Raw genomic sequence first — 16,457 nt, 5'->3', positions numbered from 1 at the left:
TCTCTCTCTCTCTGAATACATCTAGAAAGGAGCAAAAGAGTTTGCCGATCAGTACATGTTGAGGTCACGGAGGTCTCGTCGGCGCAGGCGCCAGCCACGCCCCTCCAGCTCAACAGGCCCTGCCCCCTCGGGTTCAGCCGAGGAGAGGAAAGATGGAGAGAGTGACCATGAGACCACAAGTTCCTCGGGTACACACACACACACACACACACACACACTGTGCAAAGGCTTGGCAACTGTTAAGAAGCAGCATCTGTCTAGACAGATGAAAACATCTGGAGTGCCTGAGTGTGTGTGGGGGGGAAAATAGCAAAACATAACCAGCTTTAAGTGAGAATGAATTAATTTCACATCTGTGTAATTTATTGCGGAAATAGAAAATAGAGTACGGACAAAACCTGTTAAAATCCTCCACTATTCACATTTTTGTTTCATTGAGTTTTAAATGAACTCTGTTAATGAATACTTTGTTAACAGGAAGTTGAAAGAACTAAAACAACGGGTAAAATTCCACATCGAAGCTGTTTGGCAGCTGTGTACTAATGCCACGTGTGTGTGTGTGTGTGTGTGTGTGTGTGTGTGTGTGTGTGTGTGTGTGTGTGTGTGTGTGTGTGTGTGTGTGTTAGAGGGTAACTCTCGGTGTCCCAGCCCCACTAAGCTGAGGCAGGGTGAGGAGCTGATGGAGGAAGGCGCGTCTCCTCTGCAGTGGAGCGGCGCAGACGAGTCGCTCTTCAGAGTTCTGCACGGCACGTATTACAACAACTTCTGCTCCATCGCACGCCTCCTCGGCACCAAGACCTGCAAACAGGTATACACACATACGATGTCAAAAAGTTCTGCGAATATTCCTGTTGTGAATGAACGGAGGAGCGCGACAAAGTTATGCACATGCAGCAGGCGCGAGCAGTAACTCTCGTGAGTCAGGATGTTACAAAAATGTGTGTAATAAATGTACACTTTCGAGATTTTACTACGCATCAGAGTAAAAAAAACAAAACACCCTGGGAATGCTTCAGCAAACTTATGGGAATGAAGCACCGAGCTGGGTGATATGTTTTGACTGGCATTTGTGCATCAAGAAGGACAGGAAGTCATCCTCCAGTGGCCTTCCTGTTTGATCTGCCCCTGTATCTACAGGCAGGCTTGTAGTACTCGAGTCTGACTCATGCCCTGATTTTAAGGACTCATGACTTGACTTGGGCCGGCACGGTGGTGTAGTGGTTAGCACTGTCGCCTCACAGCAAGAAGGTCCGGGTTCGAGCCCCGTGGCCGGCGAGGGCCTTTCTGTGCGGAGTTTGCATGTTCTCCCCGTGTCCGCGTGGGTTTCCTCCGGGTGCTCCGGTTTCCTCCACAGTCCAAAGACATGCAGGTTAGGTTAACTGGTGACTCTAAATTGACCGTAGGTGTGAATGTGAGTGTGAATGGTTGTCTGTGTCTATGTGTCAGCCCTGTGATGACCTGGCGACTTGTCCAGGGTGTACCCCGCCTTTCGCCCGTAGTCAGCTGGGATAGGCTCCAGCTTGCCTGCGACCCTGTAGAACAGGATAAAGCGGCTACAGATAATGAGACGAGATGAGACTTGAGCACTGATGATTCGGACTCGTGCATTAACTGCATTCAGACTCGTAAACTGGAGACGAGGGCTCGGATGTTTTCTTTATTTTTTTGTAACATGCCATAATTGTCATAAGATATTTATATTTACATTAATTTTTATACTAATTTCGTGCAAGGGAATTCACATTCACCTGTTCATACATCATGTTCAGGAATAAACTAACATTAATGGCGCTAAAATACCTGGAGAGAACGCCCCTAGGATTGTCCGCTTTGTTTATACAGACTTCTCGTGCAGTGGGAAAAAACGCACTGCTATGTGTTCCATATGTAGAAGAACTATCGAGGAGACGACGGGGACAACCTCGAACTTCAATCGTCATTTGGTAAGACTCCACCCAGAGAAGGAAGTGACACACTATGTTCATTGCTCTGTTGATAGTGGGCGAGGCTTGCTGAGCGATGAACTAGCTAGTGTTAATCCTCTCTCATGGTTATTTGCCCTGTTGATAGTGGGCGGGGCTTGCTGAGCGATGAAGAGGCTTTTTATCTGTAGCCTTTTAACTAAAATGGGGCAGTCGAGCAGGAACGTTAGGGTTAGCAGAGACGGTTTCACATAAAGGCAGCAACAGCCACCATCAAATGGTGTGGTTGGAGTCTTGTTCTGGGACTCGACTCGGATCAATAGTGGACTCGACTCGGACTCGACTCAATTTTCTTTAATGACTTGGACTTGACTCGGTCTTGAACACTGGGGATTCGAGACTGGACTCGGACTCGAGGTTTAGCGACTCAACTACAACACTGTCTATAGTTGGTGAGGGTTTGTTTGGGAAATTTTAACCTTTCTAACTATAGTTTTTGCCTGCAAAGGACTGGCATCTCGTACAGGGTGCGTTTCAAATGTTCAGGATAGACTCGAGATCCGCTAGGACCAGGGTAAAGTGGTTACTGCAGATCAATTAGCTTTTGTTTGGAAATTTTCTCCATCATTCTCTTTTGTTTGAGAATTTGCACCAACTTTATGCTTTGTCTAGAATGTCCTGGTGTCCTGCGTCCCATCCATCCAGGGTGTGTTCTCGCCTCTCACCCAGTGAATCCGGAATTGGCTCTGGATCAATCACGATATGAACCAAGATAAAACACTTGGTGAAGATGAATCAACAAATGAACTAGAAGGAAACTCAGTAGAGTGCATACCTCTGCCAAGCCACGTATTCAGATTTGCTTCAAAATCAAATCAATTGTTCCTTAGCCAATGATTCACCTTTCCTCCAAATTTCGTCCAAATTCGTTCACGACTTTTTCAGTTATGTTGGGAACAAACGAGCAAATAAACGGAGGCGAAAACATGACCTCTTCAAACACAGTTGGTAGATATAATGAACTTTTATTCAGGAATTCTCTCAAACATTAGCGAGCTTTTCTTTCATTGCTCTTGTTTACGTGTGTGTGTCTCTCAGGTATACGAGTTTGCCGTGAAAGAGGTCCTGATTCATCGAGTTCCTCTAGAAGATGGAGGCATCTCACCCCAAAAGAAGAAAAGAAAACACCGGTAGAACAGGACTATTCTCATTTATTAGCAAATTTTAACAAACATTATTGAATTTTTTTTGGACATGCCAGGAGATCATGGGTTTAAATTCCACAGATGCCAGAGGTAATATGTTCTAAGGGGAAAAAAACCCCAAACACCTTTCAATAATCCAGATTCAGTGTTTAAAACAGGTGCATAAATAAACAGTGTTTCATCAGCATATCAGCATATCATACTAAGGATGGGCATGATTAACATTTGGTTGCCATAACAACTGTTTTTGTTTCCAGGCAAATTTAAAGTGAAATTGTATAATCATTTGCTTTGGATCTTTTGGTTTTAATGATTGTATGTATTCATTGCAGTGCAGATAAACACTTCTTATAGTCTGTATAATACTTCATATGTTTTTAATGATTTATATTTGATGTCATGTGACGCACCAGAACAAATCATGATCACGTCTCTGTGTTGTTCAGGTTATGGGCCAAGATCCAGTTAAAGAAAGGTGAGCGCTTCCTGTTTAAGCTAGCAAATTGATCGTATCTAAAAACAGGAAGGAATTATGGGAAAAATATCCATCTGTCTGGCTGTCTTTTTTTTAATTAATTAATTTATTTATTTATTTTAGATAATTCGTCTAATCAGGTGTACAACTACCAGCCATGTGACCACCCCGAGCATCCGTGCGACAGCTCGTGTCCCTGTGTGATGACCCAGAACTTCTGCGAGAAATTCTGCCAGTGTGATCAAGAGTGTGAGAGGACACACACACACACGCACACTGATGTCAAAGAGCCTTTTATTCCTCCTCTTTCTGTGGAATGAGGAAACTCTTATGAGGACAGATGAGATAAGGACAGGTGTACCTAATACCCTTAAGCCACTGAACTCCCTTTAACCTTCTCTCTGTTTTCTCCTCTCAAAATTCCTGTTCCCCCCCCCCCCCCCCCCCCCATCAAGCTGCTCGTGTTATCAAGATTTTTTTTTTTTATTAAAGGGGAACTGAAGTCATTTTTAAACTTGCTTTATTTCTTAATTAACGTGTTATTCAATTACGTTTTCGGTTTTAGTAACCTTATATCGTGACTCGTATTGGCAACTAATTGCAATTAAATATTATACTTATCGGCCTATTCGGTTTTTAGCCGTGTTGAATTTAGTTCGTTTGGTCCACGGCAGGCGTCGCTTATCAGTGCGATCTTCACGAGACTTATGCGAGACTTCGAAACGTGAAGTGTCAGCCAGGTGTCAGTGCTGCCATTTTGAAAACTGTTTTCCAAATGAAGTATTGCACAAAAACGAGTTTAAATGACGATTACTGCCTACTTTTTTCAAACTTTCCTGATCGCTATCAAAACAAACAAAACTTTCGGCTTGATTACGTCAGCATTCGAAAGAGGGCGCGCGCGTCTTTTGACAACGTTGGCAGATGTCGGTCACTTTGATTTCCGCTGTACGTTTTACTTCCATCCTACGATGTCTCACACAGGTCTCAACGAATCTCGTTTACGGCCGTTGCTTTGACATACGAACTGATATATTACAGAGCATATTTCACTCATAACTTGCTATAGTAGCGACAAAATAGCGATCAGAAATGCATTCCTATATTTAATAAAATGAGAAATAGAATTTTGATGAGGCGGCACGGTGGTGTAGTGGTTAGCGCTGTTGCCTCACAGCAAGAAAGTCCGGGTTCGAGCCCCGTGGCCGGCGAGGGTCTTTCTGTGTGGAGTTTGCATGTTCTCCCCGTGTCCGCGTGGGTTTCCTCCGGGTGCTCCAGTTTCCCCCACAGTCCAAAGACATGCAGGTTAGGTTAACTGGTGACTCTAAATTGAGCGTAGGTGTGAATGTGAGTGTGAATGGTTGTCTGTGTCTATGTGTCAGCCCTGTGATGACCTGGCGACTTGTCCAGGGTGTACCCCGCCTTTCGCCCGTAGTCAGCTGGGATAGGCTCCAGCTTGCCTGCGACCCTGTAGAACAGGATAAAGCGGCTACAGATAATGAGATGAGATGAGAATTTTGATGATAAAAAAAATTTGCCTTCAGTTCTCCTTTAACTATGAAATGTAGACTTATTTTACGTGAAGTGCTCATGATGCTTTGTGACGCACAATAAATTAAGAGAATTGAGTGACAGAAAACGACCTCAGCTCTTCCACAGTCATCGTGTATAGCAGAGCCTAACCTTCACCAAGACTTAAAAAGTGCATTTACATTCGGGGATCCTTCTGAGCATGTTGTCCACACGCTTGGGACCCAGTCATTATGGGAAACACCTGATGCTGATTTGGGTGCAATCAGCACACACGTATAAGGACACTGTTTTCACAAAGACTTTGCAAAGTATTGTCAGGTATGCAGCGGTAGACGGATATAAGTGTAGAAAGAGTGTTTATTATCAGGCGTGATATTTACAAAAACAAAACGCAAATGAAACTGTAAGCAGAGTCATAAACATGGTTAGAAACAAACGTGATAGTAATAATACAGGTAGTCGTCGACTTACAACTGCGTTTGGTTACGACTGACCGGTCGTAAACCGATCTGGTCGTAAGTCGGCCTATGTTAAATGAACGCAAGTATATTGTGATGTGTAATGATATTGTAATCATCTTAAAGTCTTATTTTATCAACATTTTCTGATTTCATTACCTTGGCTCATTATTTGGTTTAAGTCAAACACTGCATACTCAGGGGTGAAAGTAACTTTTATTTCTTGCCGGTATATTATTTTGAGCCATAGTGCGCAGTGCGTGCCAAAAAATACACCTAATTATTTATTATTGTCTACTTATCAAGCATTCACTAGGACTTCTTATCACTCAGTAGTACTAGTATAGTACTTTTTTATCACACTATCACTCTTTTTCATCCACCTGTATCAGTTTTTGATTATAAATAAATTGCAAACACATCATTTTAACTACACAATCGTTTTAAAGGTGGAGTACGAGATTTTGGAATAACGGTTCCCGCAAGCCATATTTTGAAAAGAAGCACTCGCCATGCTCCCACCCCCCGCGTCTCCACCCCTCCTCGCCCTCCCCCCGCGTCTCCACCCCTCCTCCCCCTTCCCCCCGCGTCTCCACCCCCCTCCCTACCCGCGCCTCCAAAGCATGTTGCTAAAACCATGTTTATGTGAACATAATGGTACTTACAGGTCAGAGCCTGAGAGTGAAGCCGAACGAATAGTGGATACGGGAGGAGGAGGTGGTTTCAAAAACCCATGCTTCATTGGTGTCGAACTGGCTTGTGCCATGCCTTCATAACTAAGAAAACAATAAATAAGAGTTATCGTTTGTGCCACATACAGCTAAGCTAACAAATCGTTTGTATGCATGAAATAAATACCATGGAAAAACTACCATCAAGGACGTAATACGACTATACGCGTTAGTATAACAATCCGTGTCAGCTAACTTTGCAAATCATGCTAACTTAGCAAAACCTACATTGTGTATCCGTTGCTTTGAAATGGCAGGAGTGGTCCCTGCGCATACTGTACGCGCAAGGGTAGGGGTGGGGGTGGGGCGGTGAGGGGTGGGGTGGGGGGTTTGGGGTCGCGGGCTTCAGTCTGATTGAAGTGTCAGTATCCAATCATTTTGAGGTGGTACCTCGATAGGATTGGATGGCGTTTTTCCTTTATTTTACACTGTAGACTGGATTAAAATATTTCGTTTTTGGGTCAAACCTTCTATTGTACTGCTTGCAGCATGGGCGTGAGGAGCTTTTCAAGCAATATGGTAAAAAATACTCCTGAAAAAAATCTCGTACTCCACCTTTAATTAATTTTTTTTTTTTAGCTGAACAGTTGAAAACTAACTTTTCATTTTGGACATTGGACACAGAACAGTGTAACAGAACAGAAAAGTGAAAGTTACTTTGATTACCAGCTGCGCACGTTATAGCACAAGATCTGGTTAAGCTGTACGCGTGCTGTAGCTCGCTCGTTGTTTGCCCAATGAAACACTGCACACATAATAGAAGAGGCTGGATGCAGTGTTGCCAGATTGGGCGGTTTTAAGTGCATTTTGGCGGGTTTTGAACATATTTTGGGCTGGAAACCGTCAGCAGTATCTGGCAACACTGGCTGGATGCTGGGCGCTGCCGGGAGCTGGGGCGGAAACTGTCGTACGCTCAGCTAGCTCAGCTGGGAAACACTTGCCAGTCATAACCAGACGGTCATAAAGTCGAGCGGTCGTAAGTCGCATAGGTCGTAAGTCAACGACTACCTGTACTTTGCGAAGCCTCTGTGTCCTTATATGCTCGTGCTGATTGCACTCAAATCATCAGGTGTTTCCCATAATGACTGGCTCCTGTGAGCGAGCAGAGGCGTGACCATCAAATGTTTGCCTGCTGTGTGGCCACAACTTTTAGCTCGCTTGTATATCACCATGTATAGTCACCAAAACACCTCATTTTCATCGATAATCCATTGCAAAGCATCGCGAGCTGTAGTGTGACCGTAACTTTAGCTGTTAAGATCAGGGAAACTGCAGTACGGGGAAGAAAGGGAGAGATTTCTGTGGTGTCATGAGTATGTAATTTTGGAGAAACCAGCAAGATCAACACCACTGCAAACACTCCAGTCACAGTAGGTGGGGAGCCAGTCAAAGAGGTTGAGTCCTTTGTGTACATAGGAAGTGTGGATTTGGGTTTTCGTCGATGCTTCAGTATCATTGGCTTTTTCTAGGTCGGGTTGTTTGCCTGATGCAAACCCATTTTACCTCTGGGGAGAGGGTGGTCCACATTTTCTCCATACCAGGAGCTTATGCTCCCCCTGGCATAGTTCTCTTGGTCATTGAGGCACGCAAGCCCTCACACCACTACAAGGTGTGGACCTTATGAGGGCAGCAAGAGTAAGCCAGTTTTGAAAGTATCCGACCCCCTCGCTCCAAAACACATGAACGTGCACTGCCTGACTACTGCTAGAGGACGAGTCCACCAGAGATGGAGAGGGAGCACTGGGGGAGGAGCGACGCACATCACTGTTCTATCTAACTACCTCATGTTTCATTCACCTGTAAGAAAACACTAACATTATCATAATCAGTGTAACCAACAAACATTGCTATCGTAACTCCTCATAGCCGTCGACTAGCTCGCTCGCTTTAACAGTGTATCTGCGATATGTCTGCCTTGCCTTGTGGGAGACTTCAGGCAGAGAAATGGTCTGAATGAAATGATTAGACGGGCTTTTTACAGCCCTGCGACTGCTACAGATGACGGATTCTTTTTTCCTTTTTATTGTCAGGGCATTTGATTTATTCATACCAGTCAGGATGTAAAGAGAATTTCAAGAAATATGTGGCAGATCACAGAATCCAGGAACACATGTCAGCCCGGGGGCATTTTGAGTTATTGACAGATTCAGAAAGTACAGTTTCTAAGCTTTCCAATGATGCCTTCCATGTGGAGATCTGACAATATTTGAAGAATGTGTGGCCTTTTGAAAGTGTATACTTCTTAAAACAGAAAAGGGAGAAAATCGCCCTCAAAGTTTTCCATCTCAGCTACTCTGGGTGCAGGGCGGGCACATAATGCTGCTCATTTGCATGATATTAAGGAAAGCCCTACCCCCTACCAGCTAGCACGATGCTACTTTCATGTAAACAAAGATCACCACGTCAATTTTCCTTCCATGCAAAGTATGCCCAACACAATTATGAAGTACAAAAATAAGTCCTAAAGTATACTTTAACGTTTTGTGGTTGAAAAATTACTCACACCGTAAGAAAGAAAGATAGCACGATGATGACACAACTAACACAACACTAGTTTCATGTAAAGCCTCGGTCACAACCGGCCGTACTGTACGCGCTCCTACGGCCGGTCTACATGCAAAAAACGCAAGAAACACACGGAGAGCGCGCATGAAACGCACGAGAGCGCGCGTGTGATGTGCTGATTTTCGAGCTGCAGACCGGCCGCAGAGGTTCTTTGTCATGTCAAACAAACTCTACGGGCGCTTACGTTTTTTTCAGGTTGCAAGACAAACTTACAGCCAACGCGCGTCTTTCTCCATGAACAACAACAAAAAAAAAAAAAACGCAGCGATTTGGGAAACGCCAAAAATCACACGGCCAAAAAATCGTACTTCCGGTTGTGACCTAGGCTTAACCAAACCACAACACTCTCCGTTACATGCAAAAATAACCACACAGCCTTAGATTAATAAACTCACCCCATCAGAAAGAGAAACGGCGCCTTGCACACACCAATGTCTCCGATGGAATGTAGTCCTAGAACGGTCCGTGTATAATCCGATCATTCAAGTATTCCATTCAATCTGGAAAATGAGGTTGCGGGGTTTTTTTGCTAGAAATGGTGATCTCCGATGTAAATACCGTGCGTCTGTTTGCTTCGCGGTGTTTCAGCTCCTCTGCGCTCTGTTTAGTAACTCATTCCATAGTGAAATTACATGCCTGTATGCAGCTAAGTAGCCATGCGCTCAGCTCGTATCATACAGCTGATTCGCGAAAAAAAAAAAAAAAAAGACTTAAATCATCATGTGAATGGCCCATATGGTAATTTACCCACACCCCCCAGCAGGCTACAGTCCTGACAAAAACGAGACAATTTGCAACAAAAAATGTATGCTTTTCCAACAAAACAGTCTCTTATCTGAAATACTGATTGCATTCTTCAAGATCTCAACTTGCACATGATGGAAAAAAACAAAAATCACAAATTTCGAAAAAAAAATGCTTCTTTTGCGATTATCTCGGATTCGTTTCGGCCGACATGTGTCCCTGGATTCGGTGAGGGGTCATATATACCAAATTAAAAGCTTCTAAAAATTACTTACCGTGCCTTTAATGCATTTCATGGCACAGAATCCATTGACAGCCAGGACTGTGTTCCACATTAGAGATTGGTGTGAAGCGACACAAAAACAGGCTTAGATGAACGCATGTGTATTGTATTTGCACAATTACACTATAATGCGTGTACGCTCACCGGCCACTTTAATAGAAACGTGTTCTTGGTTCTAAGATTCCTGTTCTCGGCTGCAGGAGTGGAACCCAATGTGTCGTTCTGCTGTTGCATGCTGAGATGCTTTTCTGCTCACGACAGTTGTACAGTTGCTATGGGTTGCTATATCCTTCCTGGCAAAAAAGCTCAAACTAATTTGGCCTTTTATTTTTTTCCCTCTGACTTTTTCCTTATCAACAAGACATTCGTTTCCACCCACAGAACACTCGCTCACTTGATGTTTGTTTTTTGTTTTTCGCACCATTCTGTGTAGAGACTGTTGTGTGTGAAAACCCCAGGAGATCAGCAATTTCTGAAATACTCAAACCAGTCCATCTGGCTCAAACCAGCAGCCATGCCCCAGTGAAAGAAAGTCTCACAAAAATTGAGATCACAATTTTTCCCGTTCTGATGTTTGAACATTTGTGAACGTTAACTGAAACTCTCTTGATTTGTATCGGCATGATTTTATGCATCAAGGGATCGGCTGATTAGAGAACTACTTAAAACCACTGGTTTATAGGGTGTTCCTATTAAATTGGCCGGTGAGTGTAACTGCATATTATGCACACAGCTTACTATTTGCCCTGCAAGCATTGATCTAATTCATTTAAAGGAGAACTCAAGGCAAAATTTTATCAAAATTCTATTTCTCATTTTTACCTCCGCCAAGGAGGTTATGTTTTCGGTAGCATTGGTTTGTTGGTTTGTCTGTTAGCAACATTACGGAAAAAGTTAAGAACGGATTGCTCTGAAATTTTTTCCAGACGTGTGACTGGGCACAAGTAACAATCCATTAAATTTTGGCAATGATCCAGATCACCTTCTGGATCCCGGAATTTTTTAAAGGATTCTTGGCGGAGGTCTGTGCTCTCCGAGTGCTTTTCTAGTATTAAATATAGGAACGCATATCTGATCGCTATTTTGTCGCTGCTATAGCAAGTTATGAGTGTTTGAAATATGCTCTGTAATATATCAGTCCATATGTCAAAGCGACGGCCGTAAACGAGATTCGTTGCGACCTGTGCGAGACATCGTAGGACGGAAGTAAAACGTACAGCGGAAATCAAACTGACCGACATCTGCCAACATTGTCAAAAGACGCGCGCGCCCTCTTTCAAATGCTGATGTGATCAAGCCGGAAGTTTTGTTTGTTTTGATAGCGATCAGGAAAGTTTGAAAAAAGTAGACAGTAATCGTCATTTAAACTCGTTTTTGTGCAATATTTCGTTTGGAAAACAGTTTTCAAAATGGTGGCGCTGACACCTGGCTGACACTTCACGTTTCGAAGTCTCGTGAAGATCGTGCAGATAAGCGACGCCTGCCGTGGACCAAACGAACTAAATTCAACACGGCTAAAAGCCGAATAGGCTGATAAGTATAATATTTAATTACAATTAGTTGCCAATACGAGTCACGATATAAGGTTACTAAAACCGAAAACGTAATTGAATAACACGTTAATTAAGAAATAAAGCAAGTTTAAAAATGACTTCAGTTCCCCTTTAAAAGATATAAAACATCGAACGTTAACTTATGGTAATTGTAAGTGTTTGTATTTTATACACAGTATTGTATAACATATTTCAGTCTGCTTCTGTTGCACAGGGACGACTGGGGTGTTTTTTTTTTTATTTTTTTTTTTTATTAACCAAAGTCAGAAGCTTTCCCTCCGTCAGAGCAGGACACATTTCTGTAGCCAGAAATACAAATATCAAAGGATAAATACAGTATTTGTCACTCAGATCTGCGTCACATCAGTTACCCGGTGTCCTTGTTATTTTGCGATGAAGTCAGTTGCCTGATGGTATGTAAGACGCTTTATTTTTATTCATTCAGCTGATTGTTTTTAAAGCTTTTCCAGTCAACTAACAGTGACAGGTTGACAAAATGGACCATTTTCCTCTAGTGCTCGACCAACGATTTGTAAATCCAGCACTAGATGTGTTCTTCACCACCAGAGGGCAGATGTGCTTGTCTGTAAAACCAGGCCTTAACAGACAAGTGACAGGACAGTTACTGAAACAACCTGCACTGCAGTTTAACTGTTGTAACATCTCATCTCATCTCATTATCTCTAGCCGCTTTATCCTGTTCTACAGGGTCGCAGGCAAGCTGGAGCCTATCCCAGCTGACTACGGGCGAAAGGCGGGGTACACCCTGGACAAGTCGCCAGGTCATCACAGGGCTGACACATAGACACAGACAACCATTCACACTCACATTCACACCTACGGTCAATTTAGAGTCACCAGTTAACCTAACCTGCATGTCTTTGGACTGTGGGGGAAACCGGAGCACCCGGAGGAAACCCACGCGGACACGGGGAGAACATGCAAACTCCGCACAGAAAGGCCCTCGCCGGCCACGGGGCTCGAACCCGGACCTTCTTGCTGTGAGGCGACAGCGCTAACCACTACACCACCATGCTGCCCCTGTTGTAACTTCATTACTTTTATTACTTTGCAACATTTCAAAAATAAAATAAAAATTAAAAAATTGATTCTTGGTTAAACTGTAATGTTTCGTCCAAACAAGCTTGTACTTTTTGTTTATTCCAATGCAGATTGCATCACTTCTCATTTAAGCCCCACCTCCCAAAGTTTAAATGTCATCCAGCGTTTTCATGTCATTTATGAAAAGCATCTGAGATTAAATATTACGTTCAGGACAGGGTTGCCAGGTTTGCAACTGGTCTTGACTCGCTGTGACAGGTCAGTTGTGAGTTTTTTGTGGGGTTTTTTTGGTTGTTTTTTTTAATATCTTTTAAATGAATTAGATCAGGCAGCACGGTGGTGTAGTGGTTAGCGCTGTCACCTCACAGCAAGAAGGTCCTGGGTTCGAGCCCCGGGGCCGGCGATGGCCTTTCTGTGTGGAGTTTGCATGTTCTCCCCGTGTCCGCGTGGGTTTCCTCCAGGTGCTCCGGTTTCCCCCACAGTCCAAAGACATGCAGGTTAGGTTAACTGGTGACTCTAAATTGACCGTAGGTGTGAATGTGAGTGTGAATGGTTGTCTGTGTCTATGTGTCAGCCCTGTGATGACCTGGCGACTTGTCCAGGGTGTACCCCGCCTTTCGCCCGTAGTCAGCTGGGATAGGCTCCAGCTTGCCTGCGACCCTGTAGAAGGATAAAGCGGCTAGAGATAATGAGATGAGATGAGATGAATTAGATCAATGCTTGCAGGTCGAATAACAAGCTGAAGGGTTTTCTCATGAAAAAAAGTGTGTACATGATATGCCGGTCTTCACCGGCCACTTTATTAGAAAGACCCATCCATCCACCTGCTGTTTGATGCAGTTCTCTAATCAGCCGAGCCCTTGATGCATAAAATCATGCAGATACAAATCAAGAGCTTCAGTTATCACTCAGTGTTCAAACATCAGAATGGGAAAAATTACGATCTCAGTTTTTGTGTGACCTTCTTTCACTGGGGCATGGGTGTTGGTTTGAGCCAGACAGACTGGTTTGAGTATTTCAGAAACCGCTGATCTCCTGGGGTTTTCACACACACAACAGTACACAGAATGGTGCAAAAAACAAACATCGAGTGAGTGAGTCAGTGACCGTTCTGTGGGCGGAAACAAACCCCTTGCTGATAAGAGAGGTCAGAGGAAAATGGACAGATCGTTTCAAGCTTTTTTTTTTTTTTTTTTGCCAGGAGGATATAGTAACTCATAGCAACTCTTTACAACCGTGGTAAGCAGAAAAGCATCTCAGAATGCAACAGCAGAACAGCACATTGGGTTCCAGTCCTGTAGCCAAGAACAGGGATCTTAGAATCAAGAACAAGCTCCTATTAAAGTGGCCGGTGTGCATATATGTAAGAATACGGTAATGTAACATTCTGCTGTAATGTGTTATGAAATAAAATTAGGTTACTTTTACTGTATGAAAGTATGTGTTGTGCATCAGTGAATATACTTCAGTAATATAAGACCATTATAAAACTAACAATGGTATGGTGTTATACTTTGGCAATGAGTCATGATTTTGGAATTTAATACAGTTTGGGATAAATAGAAGTTTTGGAATGGACTCATCCCACTGACCATCAGTTCATTTTTCGGATGGGATTGAATGGCCATTGGGTTGCTCATGATATTTCTGTGTATATATTTAATAGTTATTCCACGAAATCGAATTGTACATGAGCTGATAGCCAATGAGTTGCGTAGCACCGAGTTCCTATAAGCCATGTACGACGAGATTGAGCGGAATAACTGTTTTATTCAGTGGCGTGCACAGACATTTTGGGCGGCAAGTGCTCTGGGGGGGAAAAGGGCACTTTTTTGCACATGTGGAACACCTTATTATTATAAAAGTCTGAGATTTAACCCTCCTCTTGTGTTCGGGTCGCCACTGACCCGTTTTAGTTTTTAAAGGTGTAAAACAACCACTTAATGTTAATTTATTACATCAAGGCTTTTTGACTTTGCCAGGAATCTCTAGTTGAACAAAATAGAAAAAGAAATTTTTGTTTTCCTAAATCTGAAAATGGTCTAGCAATAAATATAATACTTACGTGCAGTTGTTTCTGTATGCGACGGGCTACTTCACGACAAAATAATTACAGCTTGGGCTTAGAGGGCGAACAATACATTTTCACTCGATTCATGTGTTACCTGGCTGGTGGGGCAGGGGAAGAGCTGACTGACTGCCCGATGTGTTGTCTGCGCTACGACAAGGCCGTGGCTTCCAGGACGCTATGCTGCTGCAAACTCACATTGAATGCACTGCACGCTTGTTCACGTGACAGAGCAAGAGAGACAGAGGTCCGGTGTGTGTGCGGAGGGGGCACACATCGGGACATTATTTTCACACACGCTTTTAATGCCGCGGCTTTTCTAAACGATCATGTCGACATTGGCCTCAGTAAACTGTAAAAAAAAAAAATTTCAAAAGGGCGCTTTTTTGGACAGAGGGCAGAGGGGCAGGTGCTTGAGCACCACCTCGTGTCTATCTGTGCACGCCACTGGTTTTATTCTATCCACATTCGCTGGATTTTGAGAAACGGAGCATTTTTATTTTTTGCAAATTAAATAAATAACTTTTATACAAAATGTCCAACAAAATAATTTCTGCTTAGAATGTAAATAAACCGGCGAAATGACAGGAGCAATTTGTGAAAAATGTGATGATAATTCTTGAAATTTAAAAAAAAAAAAGACATTCTTACCATCAAATACTTATTTTTTTATTCAATTTTTTTTTTACACTTTTTGGGGTTTTGTTTTCAGGTAGAGCTTTTATTTCATCCTCGGTTGGTTCAGCAACACGCTCCGCCATTTTGTTTTTCTCTACTCACTGTACTGTATATGAGCTGATATCCTAGTAGTAGAGTAGCCAATCAGATCATGCAATTGCTCATATCTAGTGAATGTGGATAGAGTAAATGATATCTGGAAACACTGCACCAAATATTCTGCTACAGATTTACCGTGCATGCATATAAAGTGCATATAAAGCGACTCTGAAAATGGTTGACCGAATCAGACAGGTTTTCGTCCTGGAGTTTATGCCATGTGAGTAAATCTAAACGTACCTCAGTAATCAGGTTTACTCAGTTCTTTTACTGTTTCATTTCCTGCTGCAGGTCAGAACCGTTTCCCAGGCTGCCGCTGTAAGACGCAGTGTAACACCAAGCAGTGTCCGTGTTACCTGGCTGTGCGTGAGTGTGACCCCGACCTCTGCTTGACCTGTGGAGCTTCGGACCGCTGGGACAGCAAGCAGGTTTCCTGCAAGAACTGCAGCATCCAGAGAGGATTCAAAAAGGTACAGGTTTATTTCAGGAAAAAAAATATATTTAAAAAAAATCTTCATAGTCAATCAGTTGGGGAGAGCAGGGAGACTTGGGACATATTTTCATCTTTTGTACACTACCGTTCAAAAGTTTGGGGTCACCCAGACAATTTCTGTTTTCCATGAAAAGTCACACTTTTATTTACCACCATAAGTTGTAAAATGAATAGAAAATATAGTCAAGACATTTTTCTGGCCATTTTGAGCATTTAATCGACCCCACAAATGTGATGCTCCAGAAACTCAATCTGCTCAAAGGAAGGTCAGTTTTATAGCTTCTCTAAAGAGCTCAACTGTTTTCAGCTGTGCTAACATGATTGTACAAGGGTTTTCTAATCATCCATTAGCCTTCTGAGGCAATGAGCAAACACATTGTACCATTAGAACACTGGAGTGAGAGTTGCTGGAAATGGGCCTCTATACACCTATGGAGATATTGCACCAAAAACCAGACATTTGCAGCTAGAATAGTCATTTACCACATTAGCAATGTATAGAGTGGATTTCTGATTAGTTTAAAGTGATCTTCGTTGAAAAGAACAGTGCTTTTCTTTCAGAAATAAGGACATTTCAAAGTGACCCCA

The 16,457-nt window shown here is 43.0% G+C and overlaps 1 protein-coding gene across 6 annotated transcripts in view; it reads left to right on the top strand.

The window, feature by feature from the left end:
• Window positions 1-16,457, top strand: part of ezh1 (enhancer of zeste 1 polycomb repressive complex 2 subunit) — a 56,528-nt gene that overhangs the window by 19,029 nt on the left and 21,042 nt on the right. For all 6 annotated transcript variants that reach the window (XM_060902080.1, XM_060902084.1, XM_060902081.1 and 3 more), the window contains exons 10-15: window positions 26-188; window positions 627-808; window positions 3,021-3,112; window positions 3,574-3,602; window positions 3,726-3,851; window positions 15,668-15,846. In XM_060902080.1, coding sequence (XP_060758063.1) covers window positions 26-188; window positions 627-808; window positions 3,021-3,112; window positions 3,574-3,602; window positions 3,726-3,851; window positions 15,668-15,846 — 771 coding nt within the window. The remainder of the gene's footprint in view (window positions 1-25; window positions 189-626; window positions 809-3,020; window positions 3,113-3,573; window positions 3,603-3,725; window positions 3,852-15,667; window positions 15,847-16,457) is intronic.

The sequence above is a fragment of the Neoarius graeffei genome, chromosome 20, assembly GCF_027579695.1.
Source record: "Neoarius graeffei isolate fNeoGra1 chromosome 20, fNeoGra1.pri, whole genome shotgun sequence".
Classification (NCBI taxonomy): domain Eukaryota; kingdom Metazoa; phylum Chordata; class Actinopteri; order Siluriformes; family Ariidae; genus Neoarius; species Neoarius graeffei.
This window is presented reverse-complemented; position numbering and strand designations above follow the sequence as displayed.